At 41.5% G+C, this 20,734-nt stretch overlaps 1 protein-coding gene across 1 annotated transcript; it reads left to right on the top strand.

Moving 5' to 3' along the window:
• Positions 1–128: 128 nt before the first annotated feature.
• Positions 129–7,185, top strand: rgcc (regulator of cell cycle). The gene is made up of 5 exons (XM_038721384.1): positions 129–2,140; positions 2,534–2,707; positions 5,134–5,241; positions 5,439–5,501; positions 6,425–7,185. The coding sequence occupies exons 1-5, from the start codon at positions 2,113–2,115 to the stop codon at positions 6,430–6,432; spliced, it is 381 nt and encodes a 126-aa protein (XP_038577312.1). The 5' UTR covers positions 129–2,112; the 3' UTR covers positions 6,433–7,185.
• Positions 7,186–20,734: the final 13,549 nt, after the last annotated feature.

The raw sequence follows: 20,734 nt of genomic DNA, 5'->3' as shown, positions 1-20,734 counted from the left end.
ACATCTCGGTATACAAAGTAAGAGCATGTGAACACTGATATCTTGCCATGGTGCCTTGAAGGTGTCACTTTTAGCACCTCTGCTGAGGCCCGGGCCCATCGTTAAGCAGCACCTGAGGGCCTCCAGAGTCAACAGACACGTGCAGCTGCAAACACATTCCATGTTTATCCATTTGCTGATCATGTTAAACTGGCCACGGAGGTGTGAAAGTCTCAGCATGGCTGTAGTGAATGCTACTGATCTGTGAAGACAACTTAAGTCACAGATAGCTTTATTGGACAACTGGCTGCCTTGGGTTTTGGTAATACTGATGGGAACCAGCTGTTAGTGTCTCTGTGTAATTTGACTGTGGAAATACTCTACATAATAACTTTTCTATTGTTGGCAATTTCATCCACCGCTGGTAAAAGCTTAGTGTCTTAATTTTAACGGGTGATTATCTGGTTGAAGGTCTTATAAATATGACGTCGGCCGCCCAGCTGCTCATCCAGACTTCAGACACAATCTTGGAAAATACAATGTTGCTTCACGTCTGAGAAAGAAGTGACAGCAAGCCGATATATAATTAATGTGCTCATCATCTGCAAACATCTTAGCAAGTATTGTAATAAAATAACCAATTTTGTTATTTTTTAAATTACTGCTAACATCCACCAGCTGCTGCTGCTGGTGCTGCTGTAACATTTATAGGTTTTCAAGCCTATTTAGCCAAACAATTTGCTAAATGTTAGCAGGAACCTAATAGAAGATACTGTAAATGTGTGCTTCAGGGATAAACTAATCTCAACTCAAGGTCCATGTATTTGCTTGTTTCAGACTGTTCCACCGTTTCACACATGCTGATGAAGACTGTGTAATACAATTGAAAGCTCAGAAGGAAGCAAATATATTGATAGTGTTTCCAGCTGTCAAGCTTAACGATTTGTTTTTCTGAACATTCTGGCAAACTCATCCCTCCACACAGCAAAACAACGGTTTGATGAATTCAAAAGTTTAAAACAGCAGATGTGAGTGTGATAGCTCACCACCAGATGTCGCTGCAGCTTCACCTTTGCTGAAGTTCAGGCCCAGACAAAATATTTCCATGTCAGTGTGATAAGGTTTTGTCTGATAGACCTCTGATAAGATCTCTGGGGATCATGTTGTACAGAGCCAGATGACTTGTCTGAGTACAGCGCAGTTCTTCAAAGTTTGACTCATAACTTAAAATATAACAACATATACTGTGGTTTTTAAATACATGAACTCACAAGCATAATTCCACATTCAAAGGGACATGAATATTAAGAGAAATTGAGTTTGACAATCATAATCTAAAACTCTCAACCTGGTGCTAGTCGCCCTATTTTCATTTGCTACTGTACAAATATGCTAATGAAATAACGTTTAATAATTCTTTGTTTTAGTGGGACTGTTGGGACCCGGAGGTTCTTGATATACATGCGATGTTTTATACTGTATGAACTAATGCTGGGACCCATGTTCACCATACTGACATACTGAAATATTTAAATCATTGACGTAATGTAAAAATACACAACCACAGGAAAAATCCTGCAGTCAAAATGTTACTTAGGTTGAAGAACAGAAGCAAAAAGTGAAGTACATTAAATTATTTGAATATTGAGCCCCCTATCAAGGCAAGAGTCCAGAAACAGCTTGTCCTAAATGATCTGTTATGACAGAACACTTTGGCCTTGTTCTGTCATGATCTGCCTGGTGATTAAAATATCAAATGCACTGGGTCATGATTATAAATAGGCTATCTGTGTTACACTCCTGCCTGGCAAGTGACACATAAGTTGTTTACAAACACACTGTTATTAGGGAGACGTCGGGAGAGTGTAACTTCAACCGGGAACCGTTTTATTGGTCACTGCACGCACACACACGCACACACACACGCACACACACACACACACACACACCTCCCCTCCTCCCTGCTCCTGTCGTCACCGCCCCCACTGAGCAGGGCACGTTAAAAAGCGGCAGTCTTCTGGCTGGAGGTCAGTTCAAGACCTTGAGGAGTGTGACAGACAGGAGGACAGAGTGGGACTTTACATTTAGTGGCAAATATACATCGTTACTGGATAATCTCAAATTACTGGAATTATGAAGTCTCCAAAGCTGAAACCTCAAGGTAAATATAAGTTTGTTTTTCCTTGATGTATATGTTTTATTTGTATTGTAACAACACGACCTGTTTGGTGTGTTGTTTGCAGTCATTGTCACCACGGGTTCACACTCTAATAACCTTTAAATATAATATTATATAACATTATAATAATACTATACAATATTACATTATATATTATGTAATATATATATAATATTCAAAAAGGAAATATTACGGGAAATAAAATATAGTATTAATTGATTGACTGCAATACACTTCACATATTAATCCAGATTAGCCTAGTTGTTTGCTGGTTTAATGTCAGTCCCTGACTCGGCTGAATATTTATGATCCAAAAACTGGCTGTTATGAGTATAAATGAGTTATTTTCAAGCTTTTTCTGACATTTTCTTGCAGGGAAATTCGTCAACGAGGAGGATCTGAACGACGTGCTGTGTGAGTTCGACGCGGTGATCGAAGACTTCACGTCCCCGGTGGAGAAGCGACACTTCAGGTACGACGAACACCTGAAGACCGTGAAGAGGAGGAGCAGCGCCAGCGTCAGCGACAGCGGCATCAGCGACTCAGAGAGTAAGGAGAAACACGTTGATTAATTATTCACTGTACATTTACTAAATTTAGGGAGACTGCAATTCATCTGAGTTTCTTAAACCAGGGAAGGTTCCAGACTGCATCTTAAAGTTATGCAATAAAAGTCCCGTTAGTGACACTTGAGAATGGAGATCAGGAACTGTAGAAGTGATAGTTGTGGTTTGTTCTTTGCATCTGTCACTTATGGCTGATGGTCTGAAGGAGTTCTGCCGGCTTTGCCCAAACAGACTTTTTTTTTTTGTAAGACAGTCATAAACTTTCCCCCACTAATGCTGCTCCTCTGCTGCAGTCAGCGGTAATTCTCCACTGCACTACAATACCTTTGTGTGCAGTATCTTATCATGTGCCATCAGGAGGGCAGCGGGGGAGACTGGCAAACTGTTGCACATGCATGCTCTCAAACACAATTACACTCAGCACAGAGAGGGAGGGGGTGAGAGAGAGAGAGATCCTTGATCATAGTCCAGAGATTTGGGCTCAGATTAAGCTACTGCTGCATATTTTGGCACTCCTGCCACCATATTGTGGCTGCTCCTCTGAAGTTGTCTTACATTGCTACATTACTCTAACATACTGGGTTTTAAAAGTCTGCTCCCTCAGCTGCAGAGCCGGCCTCAGTGACATACAGAGAAAAATATGCTCCATGTCCCCATGAGCAGAGATAGTTTCCAGAACATGTGTGAGAGCGTTTAAATTTCCAAGGCAAGAAGTGAAAATATTTTTATGGTCTTAAGTTTTCTGGAAAGACCATCTGTGGAGCCATTTAAGAGTGGATGTCCAGTTAACTGCGGACTAGACCGCCTTCCACTCACATCAGTGCATGATACACTCCAAAAAGATCCGGGCACTATCACTTTCCTCTGTGTAAAACCTACATGAATAAATATAATTGAATGCAGGTTTCCTTCCTTTGGGACAGCAATTTGGTAACTGCATGCTAGCTGTTCCAGTGGTTTTGTGAGGATATCATCAAGCCCACAATGTTTACTAATCCGGCTACAATTTATGTAATTACCACATAATCACTAAAGATCTTGCTGTAAGCAACATCAGTGATAAAAGAAGGGAGGAGGTGTTCAAACCTGCATCTGTGGTGCTAATGAGGTTGTTGATTTGCTCAAGGGATCAGATTCCTGCATGAGCGCTGTCTTCTCCATGGCAGTCTAATGAAGTGGGACCTGTCCCACGCAGGGACGACCTATTGTGTTGTAGCCTGATGGATGGATGAACTGCTGAACATGGAGATAAATGACACAAACTGTGCATGGTCTTAGAGATCCACCCTAAAGTGTGCATGTTCGAGTGAGGGGCAGAGATAGAAAGAGGGTAGAGGAGGGAGAGTGTGAGCAGCAGAAGTGAATTTGAGAAAACTGAGAAATGGGGGGTTTCATGTCCAGGTCAAATACTGACGTTAAGGCCACAGCTCTGTGTGTGTGCGTCTGGGTGCTCCCCGTTGTGTGTGGCGTCTCCTGTCTCACGCTGTGTGTTCACTGCTGAGTGATGGGAGTGGTACAGGTCAGAAAGGGGGGGGTAAGTAAGGGGTTGACATCTGAGACACTGTTAAGGTCTGCTGGAGTTCTCCATAGAGGAGTGAGATAGTCAAGATAGAGTGATAGTCACACACACTTACTTCATACTCATATAGATATCGTGGTCGGGATTGTTTACACTTTCATCCAAGACTCTACACTTCCACATCCAGATGCAAATGAAAAAATAAAGTTTTATTTTTAATGAATGGCAAGTCAAATTCTATCCTACAGAACACGAATACAGCTGTAGAAAGCCCCTACTTTCTTCTCTCGTCCTTCATTTCTCACTTGACCAAGAAACATTGAAAATATAATATGTTCTGCGGCTGCTTGAAATACATCTGGCAGAATCAAGGTGGCCATTATATCATTTATGTAACCATCCATTTAGAGTTTGGGTAACAGCAGCCCGAACTAGAACGTATTCTCTTCTCGTATCAAACTCTAAACGTGTCAGAGATAAATCTTACTTAAGAGCAGGGGGAAAGCTGTGTGACTTCAGAGCGCTCTCTGTCTAAGACAACCTGTTATATTGTAGTCACTAACGCCACAATGGAGACTTAGTCAATGAGTTAAAGTTATAAATGGTATTTTTTGCTTTGGAGGTGTCCAGTTCAGCAGAGCAGACGCCATTGCTTATGGAAAAGATGTCATTACTGCGGCCATATCTTGTACAGTTCGTCTGTGTATGTGCAAATATAAGCACATGCATGTGTGTGACAGACCACAGAGGAAAGTTGTCATTAGAGGAGAATGCAATGATTATACCTTGAAACTGCCCTACTGACACAGATCAGAATTGTGTGTGTTGCATAAGGAACACCTCGCCTAATCACATTTGTCTACATTTGGTCTTGTCTCTCTTTCTGACAGGTGCAGAGTCTCTCAACAGAAACAGCTTCAGCTTCAGCGATGAGAGGCTGAACTCCCCCACTGTGCTCTCCCCTACCACCACCACACCTCCGCTCATGTCACCAAAACGTGAGCTCCACTCCTCATACTTAAACACACACTGTGACTTTGCATACAAACCTCTTACTTTACTTACAGTGGGAAAGAGCACACTGGGCTTAGACAGATTCATATCCTTGTAATTGGACATGGGTCAAAATGAGATGTAAGTCTGTATAATAAACTATTGTTAGATTGAAGTCTGAATCACTTTCTTTCCCTTCCAGCCAAACTCGGCGACACTAAAGATCTGGAGGACTTCATCGCCGACCTTGACAGGACATTAGAGAGTAAGTGCTAATGCAACCTAGCTGTCAGAACCCTTGATGAATTAGCCCATTTGCTGGCGCCGCCTGCCACCGGGATTAACAGGAGCGTTTGTTCCCTATGTCAGCTATGCTAACTACCACTCATAAAGTGACACGAGTCACTCCCCTTAGGTTTCTAAGAAACAGTGATGTGTCAGGACTATGAAGGAGCTGGGGCATGTTACGTGGACCATGAGGCCTCTTGGGTTACATTGGAGAGAAAGGCAGCATATCACTTTTCACCCGTCACTCAAATTTGAAGAAAGTGCTGCTACCAACACCATGCAATTTGTACACACTACATAGCACTGTGTGGATGCTAGCTTTGCTATTTTGTCCCATCCCTGTCTCCACTTTTTCCCTTTTTCATGTTTAACATAGACACAAGTACTGAACTGAAGGCAATACAACATAATTTAGTAGTTTATAGAACATCATGGGTGATAGATATACATAGCTAATTTGTGTTGGACCTCTTGTGAGGCTTGTGAGTGTTGGAACTTGCATCACAGCATAAGGAATGTGTGCTGGGGCAAACCTGGGCTGAAATTCCTACTGTATATGTCAGGAATGGAATGAGACAGACGTAGGAGCTGAAACGCTTTCCTTATTTCCATGTTTTTTCCTTCCACCGCCCTGCTCTGTTCTGTTTCGGCCACTGAATGTCCGTCTTTCACAGCTCGCAGGCGTCCAGTGCCTCTGTAAAGCTGGACATTCAGTCAGCCAGTCGGGCAGTCAGCCAGCCCCCTGTTAGCACTGGAGAATGGCGTGTTTATTAGGGCCAACAGTGTTTACGATGACCAGCCTGTAAAACCCAACGTCCGTCGCTCTTAGAATAGAGCTGGCAACGGGCAAGGGAGTTCTGCTTTAATCAGGTGTGTCTGTCTGTCTCTGTCTGTTCTTAGGCATGTGACACGGAGGCTCACATTCATCTTGGAGTCGAGCTTTGGAGGGAGTGGATGTCTGGGCCCCCCTTGAGCTGCTAACATGCTCCCGGCCCCCACACTGAAAACCACCCAACAGGATACAACTGGATGGCACAGCAACTTCTAAGCGGCTCCACCACGACATCAGGTCTAGCCAGCACTCCTAAAGTTAACCCAGCAGTGTCTTCTAACTCCAGGCCAACTGGCTACTGGGCTGTAAGGACTGCAAGAAGGGTCAAAATTAGCATCGTAGGGAACCTGAGGACAAGAATCTTAGCTGCCATACGGTAACAGACTCCATGAAACGTCGTGAGGAATGGAGACGTGGAATATATGTTGCAAAAAGTCACTGGAACATTTATCGTTAGAATCCCAAATCATCCCACCTCACAGACCAGGTTACACTCCCTCACCCAAAATTTAAGCTGGAAGAGTATTTAAAAAAAGCTTTTTATAATAGAAATATATTTGTAATTTTATAGAGGTCCTTATTGTCTTTTTTGTGAAATATATTTTTGTATCTTATGTAAATAATCTTTGTTTCAAATTCTATTTGCCTTGGTATTAATTACAGGACGTTCAGATTAAGATTTGACGCTCGACTGGAATAAAGTTGGATACATGCTTAAATGTGAACTGCAAGCTTAATCCACTCTGGAAAAAAACTGGAAAGAAAAGTTTGTATTTAATACAGTTAATGTCTGCCAGAGATATTAAAGTATGAAATGTTCTTGTAGTAACACATGCCTCCTGTCTTTATTTGGGAAATGAACCATCTGTTTTCTTTCTCAAACTGAATTTAACAGTCTTTCTGCTTAGCTTTATATACTCTGTAGTTGTTTTGCTGTGTCTCTCTTTACAGTATCGAATATCCTAAAGTTAAATCCAATAGCTTATTTCACCTATTTTCATCTCCTCCTTCCATAGTCCTTATCTAAACCAAATCAAATCACACATGAAGGTACTGATTTCTCGCGGAGGCTGTGGACCACAGTAGGTGTAGAGCTGCTGACTGGCTGAACTGGAGCAGTAACGCGGTGAGAATCTTTGAATGACAGCTGGCCCCTCAGCACTTTATTAACCCACCAGCACCACTTCCTTGGTGTGGAGGAGGCCAACATAGTGCTGTGAACACAGGCAGGCAAACCAAATGAGATCTACAGTAAACTGTGCCATTTATTTTTTAGGCATTCCATAATTATCTTTCCTGGAATGTGGATGTAGTTATGTACTGCAGTACACCAAAGAGAAAGACTCACCCAAATAGACTCCATGCAATAGTGTAGGAAGAGGTGAGACATTCACCTCCTCCCTAAAATGTAAAGTCATGTGCGCACCCACAAACCGGCACACTGAAATAGATATAACACACCTCTTACCTTTTGTGCTCATTAATCAGCCACTCAACAAAGCAGGGACTTATGTAACTTCTGTAGCAACAGGGTCTATTTCCAGAGGTGGAGGAAGACAGGAGGGTGTGACCCCTTCCTGGCCCAGCAGCAGGTGTAGCTGAAGTAATCTAATGTCAGAGTACCCTTCCATCTGCTGACCACCAGGGTCAAAGGTCACCAACTATGGGCAGATACGCTTCCATATTGGCTCCATAGTGGCAGTGTAGCAGGTGCAGACAGACCAGGGACCATGATAAAATGAATTCTATTCTGTGTCATTTTCCTAAAGGAATACTGGTTTTAAGGTTTGGGTACTTGCAAAAGACAGATTGAAAAAAGAATGATCAAAATCTGTGCAAATGACTAGCAAGATATCCTGACTTAATGCAACTCAACTGGGGTCTTTCTCCCTACCTTGTTAAAGCAGCATTTCAAACTCCTTGCTTACATCATTATCACATGGTCAGGGTTATTTTTGTCAGAGTTTAAAAAGCTCCTGACAGAACCACAAAAGACTTCCCCTTTAAACTTTGTTGATGTTTAATGTGTCCACTAACTGTATATCAAGAAAGACATTGTGCTCTTTTCCTTTAACCAGTTACAGACTGCATCTGTACAGATTTGTACTGCAACCTTTGATTTTATGTCCTATCAAGTCTCATGTTTTGAGGTGGTCAAAAGCCACAAGCTGAGAGTCCCACACAGCTGTGCATGGCCTCTGTTCACAGAGTCTGTGGATCCAGCCAGTCTACTATGAGTGCATGTCAGACTGTGTTAATCAGATGGCAGGAAGCTGGCATGGAGACCTGTCTCAGTGTTGTTTCTTCAGTACAGTTGGCAGAGGGAAGCTGTGGGCACTATCCAGTCCACCTATCTGCGCTGTTCTGCACCAGAGGCATGGTGTTTGTTGAGTTTCAGCCTGAGGCAGAGCAGCTGGCACTGATCAGAGAGACCATGTTGACACAACACATGATCCCCTGAGGGCAGGGAGGGGGGAAGGTTGCCCTTTTTTTCTAACCTTCTCACTTGGCAGAGGTGGGCAACTTGGCAGCATCGGTCAGTCCCATTGATGTTGGCCTTGCCAGTGGACAGCCTGTATACACACAGAGCGGGGAGGTGGGAAAGTAGGAGACTCAAGCAAAGGCAAGAGAACATAGTGGAGTGGTATGAGTGGAGGAAGATGTGAAGACAGTAAGGAGAAGGCATTTGGAGCCTTTAGAGACAGAAAGCTAAGGTGAATGAAAGAATGGGTGGGTAGATGGAGAAATGGATGGAGAAAGACAAACACACTAAATGCTGCAACCATGTGTCAGTCTTCACGTCAAGGTGGATTCCTATGGGAGGCCCCTCGAGACTGCTGAAGTGGTGGTTCTATGAATAGGCTGGGCAGAGACACACAGATGTGTGTCCACATCACAAAGAGACAGAAATACACAGAGCCAAATATCAGGTTCAGCTTTCAACTGCATCTTCACGTCACTGGTGTCCAGATGTCCCTGCTGGCAGGGCAACGTGAGGGGAACATTAATGAGTGTGTAGGTGCTCATGTTGGTCTCTCCAATGTGATAATGTTATTTTGTTTGTTTACAGTATACAGTATATTGTATTAATGCATACGTGCATATGTGTATAGAGGCATAGAGAGAGTGGTGTGTGTGTATGTTGATGTGTTTGTGTGAGCTAAACTGTGCCTGTTCATATACGCATTTGAAAAGTTTCATGTCTACGCGTGTAAGGTCCAAGGTTGGCAGGTTCCTCTTGTGTTTCATGAGGCTGTCCTTGGGTGTTCGGATTTCCTTCCACAGTCCAAAGGCAGGAAAATAAAGTGAGGTGGGGTTTTTAATTTGCCTACATGTGTGAAGAAGAGTCCTAGCCTCTAAACGCAAGAAGTACATCTACTTTGATTTGAGCTTTTTCAGTACTGTAAAGTGGTTGACAGTGGCTGTAATCTGCTATATATTCAAGGATGTTGGCGATAACAAGAAGATGTCTTGAATTAAGTAGAGTTTATTAACAGTTTGAAAGGCAGAGCACACTGCCTCAGAGGAGAGTAGAATATTAATATAGATGAGGACTGAGGTTTGGCTGTCAGAGTTATTTATTATTGCCTCTCCCTGACCCCATGCAGTCTCTTAAATTGCACATCTATTATGATCTCCATCACCACTATCAGACTGACTTATCTATGACCTGACTGACAGTATTTGTGACCTCTCCAAACGGATTCTGCAGTGACACAGCTGTATTACCTTGACCCTTGATAATATCTCAGTCTTAAAATGTAAAAACAACCCTGGAGGAAGAAGTATTATATGATTAATGCTTGTCAATGCTGAAAAAGACATCTCCCCTGTATCCATGTTAATATCTATCTATCTAACCTTGAATGATATAAGCATAATGAAATCTAGCCTCATCTCCACCTTGGGAATTAGGTCACACTGTTCTAAGTGGCCAGATGCTTTACACACACACACACAGGCCAGAGACTGTGGCTGCTGAGAAGTCTGAACAATGTGTGGGTGTGTTGGACTTGACAGAGCACAGAATTTACTGCTGTGGATCAGTAGCAGGTGCTAGATGCTTTTCTAAAGACTCAGTCCATAAGGGGAAATGGTGACATGTGACTTTTAGCTTGTTTGGTAACTTAGAAACAATGTTGAATGTGTATGTTGGAAAAAAAACATTTCCTTCTCCTCTGTTCCACTTGTGTCATAACTTGTATCTGATGAAGCGTTCGTTCATCAGTCTCTGTGAAAAGCTGAAACATAGACAGAGTTTTCTGTCCACAAGAAAAGTAGGAATCTACTGCTGTGCTGGGCAGGAAAATTTGGAAGGATGTAGCTTTAGAGTGGATCAGCCATTAATCGTAAGGTTGTTGGTTTGATCCCATTGTGTTCTAAAACAGAATACTGTATTTCAATGAATGCATCTGGCAAACAAATGTAATGTCAAATTCAAGAAAAACACAAAATATGTTTTCTTAGCTTTGACTCGTGCTTATGTTCTGTGGGAGTAACAGTAATTGTAAATACATATTGTAAATATCTTACTCAAGTCTCAATTACACTTGTTGTTATTGAAAACTTTGATATAGCTGACTTGGTATTGAGTATGCTACGCTTTATATCCATTCTACAAGACATGAATGCAGCAGTCACATAATATGGGGTCTAGATAGCGATGGGAAGGTTCCCATTTTTCTAGTTCCAGGCATTAATGTCATTACTCAAACAGTTTTGAATGCAGAGTTGCTGATGGGAGATATAAACATACTATGTATTGACAATATAACATTATCCATTTCAATTTGGGTTTAATTACCTTGAACAATGTAATTTGGATGACATCAGACATCCATGTTGGTTTTGTTTTCAAGCACTTCCAAATTCACAGTTTTTCAGCAATAATTAAGACTTAGATGTTATTTACAAGTGGAAAACAATAATAATAATTACTTTCATATGACGTTAATCTCCCATTATGTCCCACTGAATGCTAAAACAATAAGTGTGTTAAGCAATGAGACATCAGATACGACTTTCTGTGCATTAAAGTAGTTGACACAAATTTAGCCTAAAATATTGACAAGCAAACCCTGTTTCATTTTTCAACTTTTCAGTTTGAAAATGTGAAAATTATTGGCACATATTTTGCGATTCAGTGTGTTTTATAATTCAAGTTTAGCATCAGGGACATGTGATGGGAAGATGTTGGCGTATGCATTGTGAAGAGAGGTGGTGATGTCACTGGGCTTTGAGCCTGATGAATTCCCAGCCAATTTTTGGACACAGCTGTCTCCCTTGGCTACTCTTTACTCAGCCAGCACTTCCCCTGAGCCTGGCTGAGTCAATCTGGAAGGGTTTATAAGAGGACAAATTGGGACTAACTTAATTTTCTGTTAAAATTTTGTTGGGCATTTGTGCTTTATTGGACAGTTAACGATAGAAAGAGATACGCCTGAGAGTGCGCAATATTGCATTGTTTGTAATGTATTTGTCAGATAACAAAGAAAAGACCAGTTAAGTTGTGTAACTATTCTATTTTGCGTAATGAACAGTCTGAGCATGTATAAACCCACTGTTAGCATTGCTAGATCAAAACCAGATAATCTTGATTCTTATGAATCATGCATGGTGTCTACGTGGCTGAGTGACCACTTCCCAGACAGACTCTTAGTCAGTGTATGGTCCATTAGTATGAAGGGAGTGTGACCATATATTTCCAAACTGATGAGTCACTAGAGTGCTGCATAGCTGATGAATGTGGTTACCCCAAGAGGAAATACGATGACTGCATTCAGTTGTGAGACTTGAACTTCACAAAGGGGTCACTTCTAAAAACAGAGAAAAACCATTTAAAAGCAACAAAAATGAAGACAATGTTGTGACACAGAGCGAGGGAGTGTTGCACTACAAATAACCTCGTCTATGTGATAGCCCATAGTGTGATGCTTGTGTAACCTCAGGAAACACAGTATAACCCTCTGCAGACCTAAACCATCTTTCTGTGTGTGTGTGTGTGTGTGTGTGTGTGTGTGTGTGTGTGTGTGTGTGTGTGTAGCACCAGACAGATCCCAGATGGCTTTGTGCTCCTCGTGGTCCTCCTTCCTATTGTCAGACTGGGCTGTCTGGCTCCCATCTGGTGCTCTCTCCATTTCCTCCCATGTATCCTCCTGTCTTTCTGCATCTTAGTCTAATAAACTGTTCCATAACTACAGTATAATCTCTCTAAAAATTGACCCTCCAGACTTTCCCTGCCTGTCCTTCTCTTACATATTTTATAACTTTACACTAGCACTTCAATCTGTTCAACATCTGTGAGTTGGCACTTTTGCATAAATATGAATGAGATTCAGGGGTATTAGAGATGCCAAGCTACCTTCCTTTTGTCTTTGAGGAGTAAGATAAAGAGGTGGGCTTAGGCGTTGCAGCTGAAGCTCTGCTGCTTTGTTACTTATTAGTAAAAAGATTAAAAGAATAATGCTTTTATTTTAAATGACTGAGCAGATTTAGATAGGAAACGTGGAGAAAGATAGGGGTATGACATGCAACAAATATAACTGGCACAATCAAACTGGGACTGTTGCACTGATGTGGTTGATTTGTTATAACCATAACAGTTACCATGGCACCCCTATGGCCATCAATTATGATTAAACACGCACCAAGTTTTGCTTAGATCTGAGAAGGGCGCCAATAAAAGGAGTTGAACAGGGCAAGAAACATCATACAGATTTCAAACAAACCCCTCGGGATAGCTAAACTTAATTGGAAGAGTAAACAAAGGCGAAGGTTTACAGACATCCTTATTCAAGTTTTAACAGCTGCAGTTGTGCCCACACAGAGTTTTCCTGAGCAGTGATAGATCAGGTTATCAGGTGAAGTCACTTACAGTTTTTTATCCAAATACAGGGGTTTAGGTAATCTGGCTAATCATCTGAACTCTTGTTTCTTGCCCTGTCTGACTTTATTTTACTGTTGTCGCTTCGTGTTAGCCTGGCTGCTAGATGGCCCGAGCTACAAAAATAAGACCCGGAAGTTTCCTTTAAAGGAAGGGGACAAAAAGGGAGAGATAAACTCAAAAAGGCATTCAGTTTGTGAGTCATTATCTTCATACCAGAGAAAGAGAGATAACAAAACTGACCATGAACAGTTCCTTCTATATCTTGATGTATTTGATAAGGTCTAAGCAGTCCATACTGTAGCATGTCAATAATTTTTACACTCTCTAAAGGAATATTATCCAGTGATGCAATTTGTCCCCTCTTAATTCCTCAATGGCCCCCAGTGCAGCCACAATGAACTCTCTCTTCTCTCAATAGACCTCTCTATGGTGCACACGTATCTGTTCCTGTAGTGCCAACAGGAGGATTAAACACACAGAGAGAGATAGGGAGAGAGAGAGGAAAGACAAGGCAAAGGGGACTGTGTGCAGATTCAACATCTGCTCCAATGTTATACCAATATTTACAGCAATGACTGGGACTTTTTGAAAGAACAGTAAATTGATCAGTGTCAAAACACCATATATAGCACTCAGACTCTAGTCAGGGATATTGGAGGTTTTGGGGGGTGTGAGGTTGTAACCGCTGACAGACAAGCTGTGCTCCACAGATTTCTGTTTAATTACGCCCAAACCACAATCTTTGGGAACACCCAGAGTCTCTCATAGTGCTGATAAACAACTCAGCCACACAGACCATCTCTTTATCCCCTCCACATCAAAAAATATCTAAAATGTGCTTCAATGCAGTTGTTGTTGTAAATTTTGACAAATGAGAAAGTGTAGAGGGGAATCTGCTGTGAGCTTTGCAAAGTGCAGAGTCACGCTGCATGAAATGACCAAACACGTGTTTTTGTATTTTTGAGGCAATTATCTACAATTTGCATATATATTCACATAACTGCAGAGCATTTTTTTCAATTCGAAAGAATTCAGTTAGTGTTTAGATAGAGTTGCTAAATATCCAAGCGGCCACTGGTTTCTGTTCATGCTGGTGTGAAAATCTGTGTATAAATCAGATGGCAGACCTGCAGACAGAAATCATCAAGCACTTATTTGTTGATGTATTAATTCTTTCAGAAGATGTTATCGTCAATGACTTTTTTTTTTTTTGCTGAGAGACAAAGACAACAAAAAATGGGTGTAATTCTCAGATACTGGAGTGTCCTTAAACACAACAGTCATCACCACAAAACTAAAACCTTAACCCCTTATTATACTAATGAAAGCTCAAACCAGTTTCAAGCCTCTGCATATTGATTATCAGACTGAACTCACATAGGGCAATGCTTCAGAAAATCATTAGGTGTAATGGGTTCAAGGTTCAGCTTCTTGTCATTATACAGTGGTTACGGGACTGCACAATGCAATGCAGTTGTTGCCCTCCTACATCCACAAAAAACTGCATGACTGGGGCAAATACATTAAATTAAAAATGAAATAGGACAAGGTAGAATAAGAAAATTGACTTCAATAATAGTGGTGCTGAAGGCACATATGTATATGTTGGTTTGCGCAAACATAGTGATATTTTGATGTGCAAAAAACAATGTAACCGCACAGTGCAAATTTCAGTGTAAATCGCAAAGTATATGGGATGAATTAAAATTAAAATAACTAAAAAATGGTATGCATAAAATATGTTTCAATGTCCAGTGTTCAAAATGCATTATCATTAAATATTTAAAAACATCTGCTGTGTAAATCCTAATAAATCTGGGTGAGTAAACATTGTCTTAGCAAACAAAGGCCATTGTTAATAATTAAGTTCCCACAGATGCTGACTTCTGTAATTCCTCCTGCTTTCACTTCCCCTCCCTCTTTTATCCTCTTTCCCTCCTCCACCCTGCTATGTTCTGCTTCTCCACCCTCTTCCTTTATCTTTGCATGTCTCCTTTTTACAACTAAGCGTGTCCCTGCCTATTGTCATTTATACCTACTCTGTCTTTCTTGTCTACTCTCCTGCTTTTCACTCTCAACACTGCCTGTGGCATTTATATGGAGAGTGGGTTACTTTTTCTACTTCTTTTGACTCCCCTCCCCTCCCTCTGTGCTCCCTGCCCCTAGCCAGGTTAAAAGGTGGGTCAGGGTTTAGCTTTGGGCCAGTTCCCTGTCATTAGGACTGAGTTTACATGCAACCATTCCCTGAGGGGAAAAACCTCATCTAACCGCACCTGACTGACGGTGAGAACTTTATTCTACACTGTTAAAGTCCTTTTCAGCTTCATTGTTTAACACATGTGCAAACGCACACCGCAGAGCTCGTCTTAGCTACAGTGTGCATGTGCTTGGGATCATGAACAGGTAAGGCTGAAACCTCAAACTCCACTGCCTTCTCTTCTTACAACGCAGCTATTACATGTGCAGAAAATAGTTTGCCAGTACATTTAAATAATTCGTCAAGGTTGGAATAAATATTTAACTGTGTTGACAGAAAAGTACAGAAACAATCCAGTTCAATTGAGACAGCCATATGTTGAGAAACAAAATCATGTATTTACTACAATTATTTTTCAAGAGAAGCCAAAATTGCAGTCATCCGATGAAGAAGCAAGAAATTAGCATGTATTTGCCTGCATGGTTCCATAAGTTGGTTATTCAGAATTTGTTTGGTGCTGCTGCTGGGAACTGGGAAGATGACAGCGGTTAGACTTAACAATACAGTAAATGTGCCATTAAAATAAAACCATTTGTTTAAATTGGCTAAAAAGCACCACAGAGCTGTAGATTTTGCAGATAATTCTTTGTGGTTTTATCATAGTTTGTGCATCCTTTACATTACATTTAACAACACTTCTAATGCATCCAACAAACTATTTGTTACACACAGTTTTGACTGACAGCAGTAATTTCAAGGGAAAGGTGAGCAGTTTCTTCAAAGCACGTGTGTCAGCACTTTGCTTTTAGCAGGACAGTTACCACTGCAATGCCACCTCAGGGCAAAGTCATCTAGATGGCTGAACCTAAAGGAGTCTGTTTCATTTTCAGGAGAGCCTGCAGGACATCAGTGAAATCACCCTGCATAATTACTGCTCAATACAGGCAGTGGGAACAAGCCAAACACTGTCCTCTCTTTGACAAAGAACAGGGGTGTTCAAAGTCCTTTGTTTTAGCCCCACACATGCTGTGTTTGTCTTTGATAGAAAATAAAAAGAGATCGTTTTATGCCATCTTCCACTGCTCTGTCCGTTCTTCCTCAGATTTTTAAGTGTTACCATTTTCTGAGACAATAAATCAGAGTGTGATGGGCTTTTTTAAAACTGCACAAACCTGTGTTTAAATCAGTAAATCTAGTTTATTCTGTCTGTGTACTGTAGTTGTGTGACCCCGTGCTTCTCGTCGTTCATAAATCACACCCCACATGCCAAAGAGTGGTAGCCAGGATTTGCCCCTAAATGCATTAGATTTACTTTTGCAAATGCACCTTTCGTCAGCTGAATCTTTTAAGTGGAACAGTAATAAATAACTGTCACATTAAAATATTTCATCACCCATCCAATAAAAGCTGAGGTCTCTATCGATCATCCCGTCCTCCCTCAGCACAAACAGATCCAGAGAAGGTCTTAACAAGACACTGCACGCTTCCCATCCTCTCTGAACTCTCCTGCAAATATATGTCATGAACAGTGAATTATGTAGAGTAGAGTTGAACTGAAAAAGTAAAAGCTACTGTAAAACAGTATTGTTAAATGATTTCATCCTTGCTGGATGGTGACTTTTAAATTAGTGACTTTCCACAAAAGGACATTCATTAGTTTTAATTGAACATGTTTTTTTTGTCATAGCTTCAAGAAATCTTGATTTCTACCATTAGAACTGAATATCTTCGTAGTGCAGAGGTTTGGTGCGGCATCATGTTAGCTGCTGCTAGCACACCACATCAGGATTACTTAAACCCGCTGTGTGGAACTTTTATCTCCCCATTCTGACAGGAAATATGTCGTACCAAATCATTGCTGGTTGGCATAAAACATATCACTACCTGTTCGCCAGCGCAGGAATTTCACCACAGATACTTGATTTAAAAACCCAGGAATACTGCAAATACAGAGATATTTAAATGTCTGTGATAGGCTTAATCACCATTGTGTCATTTGCCAAGGGCTTGAATGCAACGACATTCATTTATATGTAAACGGGATGTTTCAACGGGCTACACCCTCGAATTCATCTAGAACCCTTCCTCACAGCATGAGGCATGTGATTCAAGAGCAGGTAGTGGCAGAGCTAACCGGCCATAAGAAGCTACTGACGGACTCTGTGTCCCTGCAGGAAAGACAGGGAGTCTAGTGGTGCTTTGACTGTCACTAGAAGCACATTTATGGACCTTTGAGAGAGTTCACTGTGTGGGTACCTGTGTTGTGTTTACTGCCACAGAAGAGGAATAAATATCATTCATGCATGTTGTTTTTCTGCCCGTGCTTCTCATGCTACCAGCAGCTATGTGAGAGAGGCACAAACTAGAGCTACAGTTGGCTAGTGTTCTGCTATTTATATATTGCGCAGCAGCTGCTACCGTAGTCAGGGAGGTCAACATATGAAATATACCTGATAACAGTATTGCCTTTTGCGTCACAGTTCGGACAAGAAGTCTGCTGATTTTGAACTTTCAAATCCAAGCAGATACATACAAACTAATTGTGAGAATAAAAGCAGTTTTCACACAAAAAAATCACCTACATTAACATCACCTGCCAAGTAAGCCTGCAGTGTGATCGACTTGTGATGAGGTGGTAAGTGGCATCGAGGAGTCAAAAAAGCTTTGCTCAGGCTGTGGCCGTTGGCACAGAAGGAAAGCTCATACAGAGAGGCATTTCCTGACTGCTGGGGTAATTAGGCCGGTCAAGCCTCAGACACACAGGATTAAACAAATTTAACTGCGGCTACACTAATTAGACCCGTTAGTGCTCTTTTATTTGCTCTCTGCCTCTGAGTGAACAGGAAAACCATATTATTGTGACGTTGCAACGTTTGTAATTTCCCAGCCCATTAGGCAGCGAAATAATATAACTGACTATTATTAGATGAGAAGAAATCAGCAGCAGCAATCATTTGGGTGATGACATTTAGGGAGGAGAGCAGGGAGAGAAAAACATCTTCCCTTGTCGTTCCAAAACACTCCTGGCCTCTAGTAAACGTCCTGGCCTCAGTGGAGTAAAGTTCAGGAAAGAAACACACACACACACACACACACACACACAATCCTCTGCTGCTGCTGTGTTGTCTATTCAGTATATTCTTGGGAGGAATGCAGGCCTGGGTATGGGTGTGGGGTAAATTGTGTGTTGTTTTCTTTTTCAGCGATACATCAGGATGAAGACTTACTGATAATCAGACCTTGAGCAAAACCGGACCATTTGGCCTTTGTCACCAACACAAACTCCAGAAATCCCTCTCTATGTGTCAGCATTTCACTGCATCATTCATCATCATTATGGTCATTATTGCATCTCTCCTCAGGGCTGTTGTTGGGATGAGCTCTGGCTTAGACAATGTCTGCAGGACGCTACAGTTCTGAGGTCAACGGCTACAGCTCCACCCTTGTTTTGTGCTCTTGGGGAGAAAGAGAAAAGAAAGGCATATGAAGCATAAACACAGTTAAAAACACACAAAGACACAGTACTTGAGTGAGGCGGACTGTGTTGTTGGTAGCTTTGTTCCTGTCTTCATCACTCATCAAGACTGTAATGCAGAAAGGGACATTTATTTCCATCGGTTTGAACTAGAATACTCACATATTATCTCCGACATACACTGGAGTGCAGCTGGAGGTAGTGCGGTACAGATAGAGACAAAAAGGGAAGAAGAGATAGAGGAGGTTTAAGGTCTTGCCAGACCAGCTTGGGTTGACGTGGTGGTGTGAAAGAAAGAAGCAGGAAGGAAAGAATGAGAGCATGGAAGAGCGACAGAAAGGGGGAGGAGAGATATCTGCAAAACAAATCAGCGCAGTGTCTGTTGTACACACACAGACTCAAATACACACTAGTGCACACTCAAATCACCACGCAGGGAGCGGAACAACTTACAAACAGCAATGACAACAAAAAAGTCACAGCCTGTAACCATGACAATAAGTCTCTGGCCAAAAGTGCGCCAACATCAGCACACAGTCAGCAAGCTTGCAACATATTCACATGTGACTGTGAGGTGGCCTGGCCTGGACTCAACTGCTGTGCCTTTGAGAAGTGAAGTGTACACAAAGTTTGACCCAAAACACCACAATTGGCTGATTTTGCCAGTGAACAGACCTGAGCACACCAAACAAATGTGAGACTTTTAATAAATACAATACAATACAATACATCTAAAATATAATCAGTTTTCAGCGTTTTTATTTCCACTCCAGGTTCATTAATCTTCCCATGCATTTAAATGTCTAACAATATTTGTTAAGTTTCTTGCATTTATTTATAGATTATTGCGTGTGTGTGCATGGATCACCCGGCACATGTATTTTGGGTTACACTGGAGACTCTTTTCACAGCCTCCGATGTTGCGTGTCAAAAAGTGCAGGTCAAAAACTCAGATGCCCAGTATTTTTTTACACCATAAATTACTCACTAAATCGCCATAAATCTTGTTTTTAATTTGTGGATCATTAAACACGCAATTTCAAAAATACTCAGTGATTTCAGCTGCTGCAGTAATTGGTTGCAGCTGATGTTAGTGTTGTACACCTGCAACCCTCCATTTCCTCATCAAAGTTTTCCCTTTAAAGTTTTTCCATATCTGAATAAAGGGCCTGAAGACAGAGTCCTCCAAGACATGTGTGATTCATGGTTTTTGTAATATAATAAATACAATTGACTTGACTTGACTTTGTTTCAGCAGCAAAAGGAGGCCCAAGGCGGAGGAGGGCAGATAATCTATTAGAGCTGTGTTGCTTCAGCCATAACTCCAGGCGTGTGCCCTCTGTATGTCTGCTCGACAGACACTTGGCCCTGTCAGAGGGAAAGTCTCCCTGCCTGCCCCATAAACCAAAGTGTATCCAAAGACACACACATATCCACATAAGTGTTGAAAATAGAGCACATACTACAAAAATGCAGCGCGTCATGTAGGATGCACTTTCTTGTTATTTAACTCTTGTTATGTTTTTTTATCCCGAACACACGAGACGGTAGATTTTGGGTTAATACTGACTCTCACAAAAACATTATCTTTGTGCTAAAAACAGCTAGTGTGCCTTGCAACTCAACAGTCACATGCACATGAACGAAGCATTGTTTATCAGTAGTCAAGGAAAACAGCATTATCATATCTCTTTTGAGAGCTGAGCACTGCAACACTGCCAAAACCACATCCCCTGCATGATGTAAGGCTCATTGCAGGACTGTATGAAACTGACTTAATGGGAAGCATTAGTAATAGAGCATTAGCAGTCTCTGGTGTG

This window comes from Micropterus salmoides, unplaced genomic scaffold (genome assembly GCF_014851395.1).
Source record: "Micropterus salmoides isolate LMB-PRFRI ecotype aquatic unplaced genomic scaffold, ASM1485139v1 Ms_hic_scaffold_15, whole genome shotgun sequence".
Taxonomy (NCBI): Eukaryota; Metazoa; Chordata; class Actinopteri; order Centrarchiformes; family Centrarchidae; genus Micropterus; species Micropterus salmoides.
Note: the sequence above shows the minus strand (reverse complement) of the source record. Positions and strands in the feature narration are given on the sequence as shown.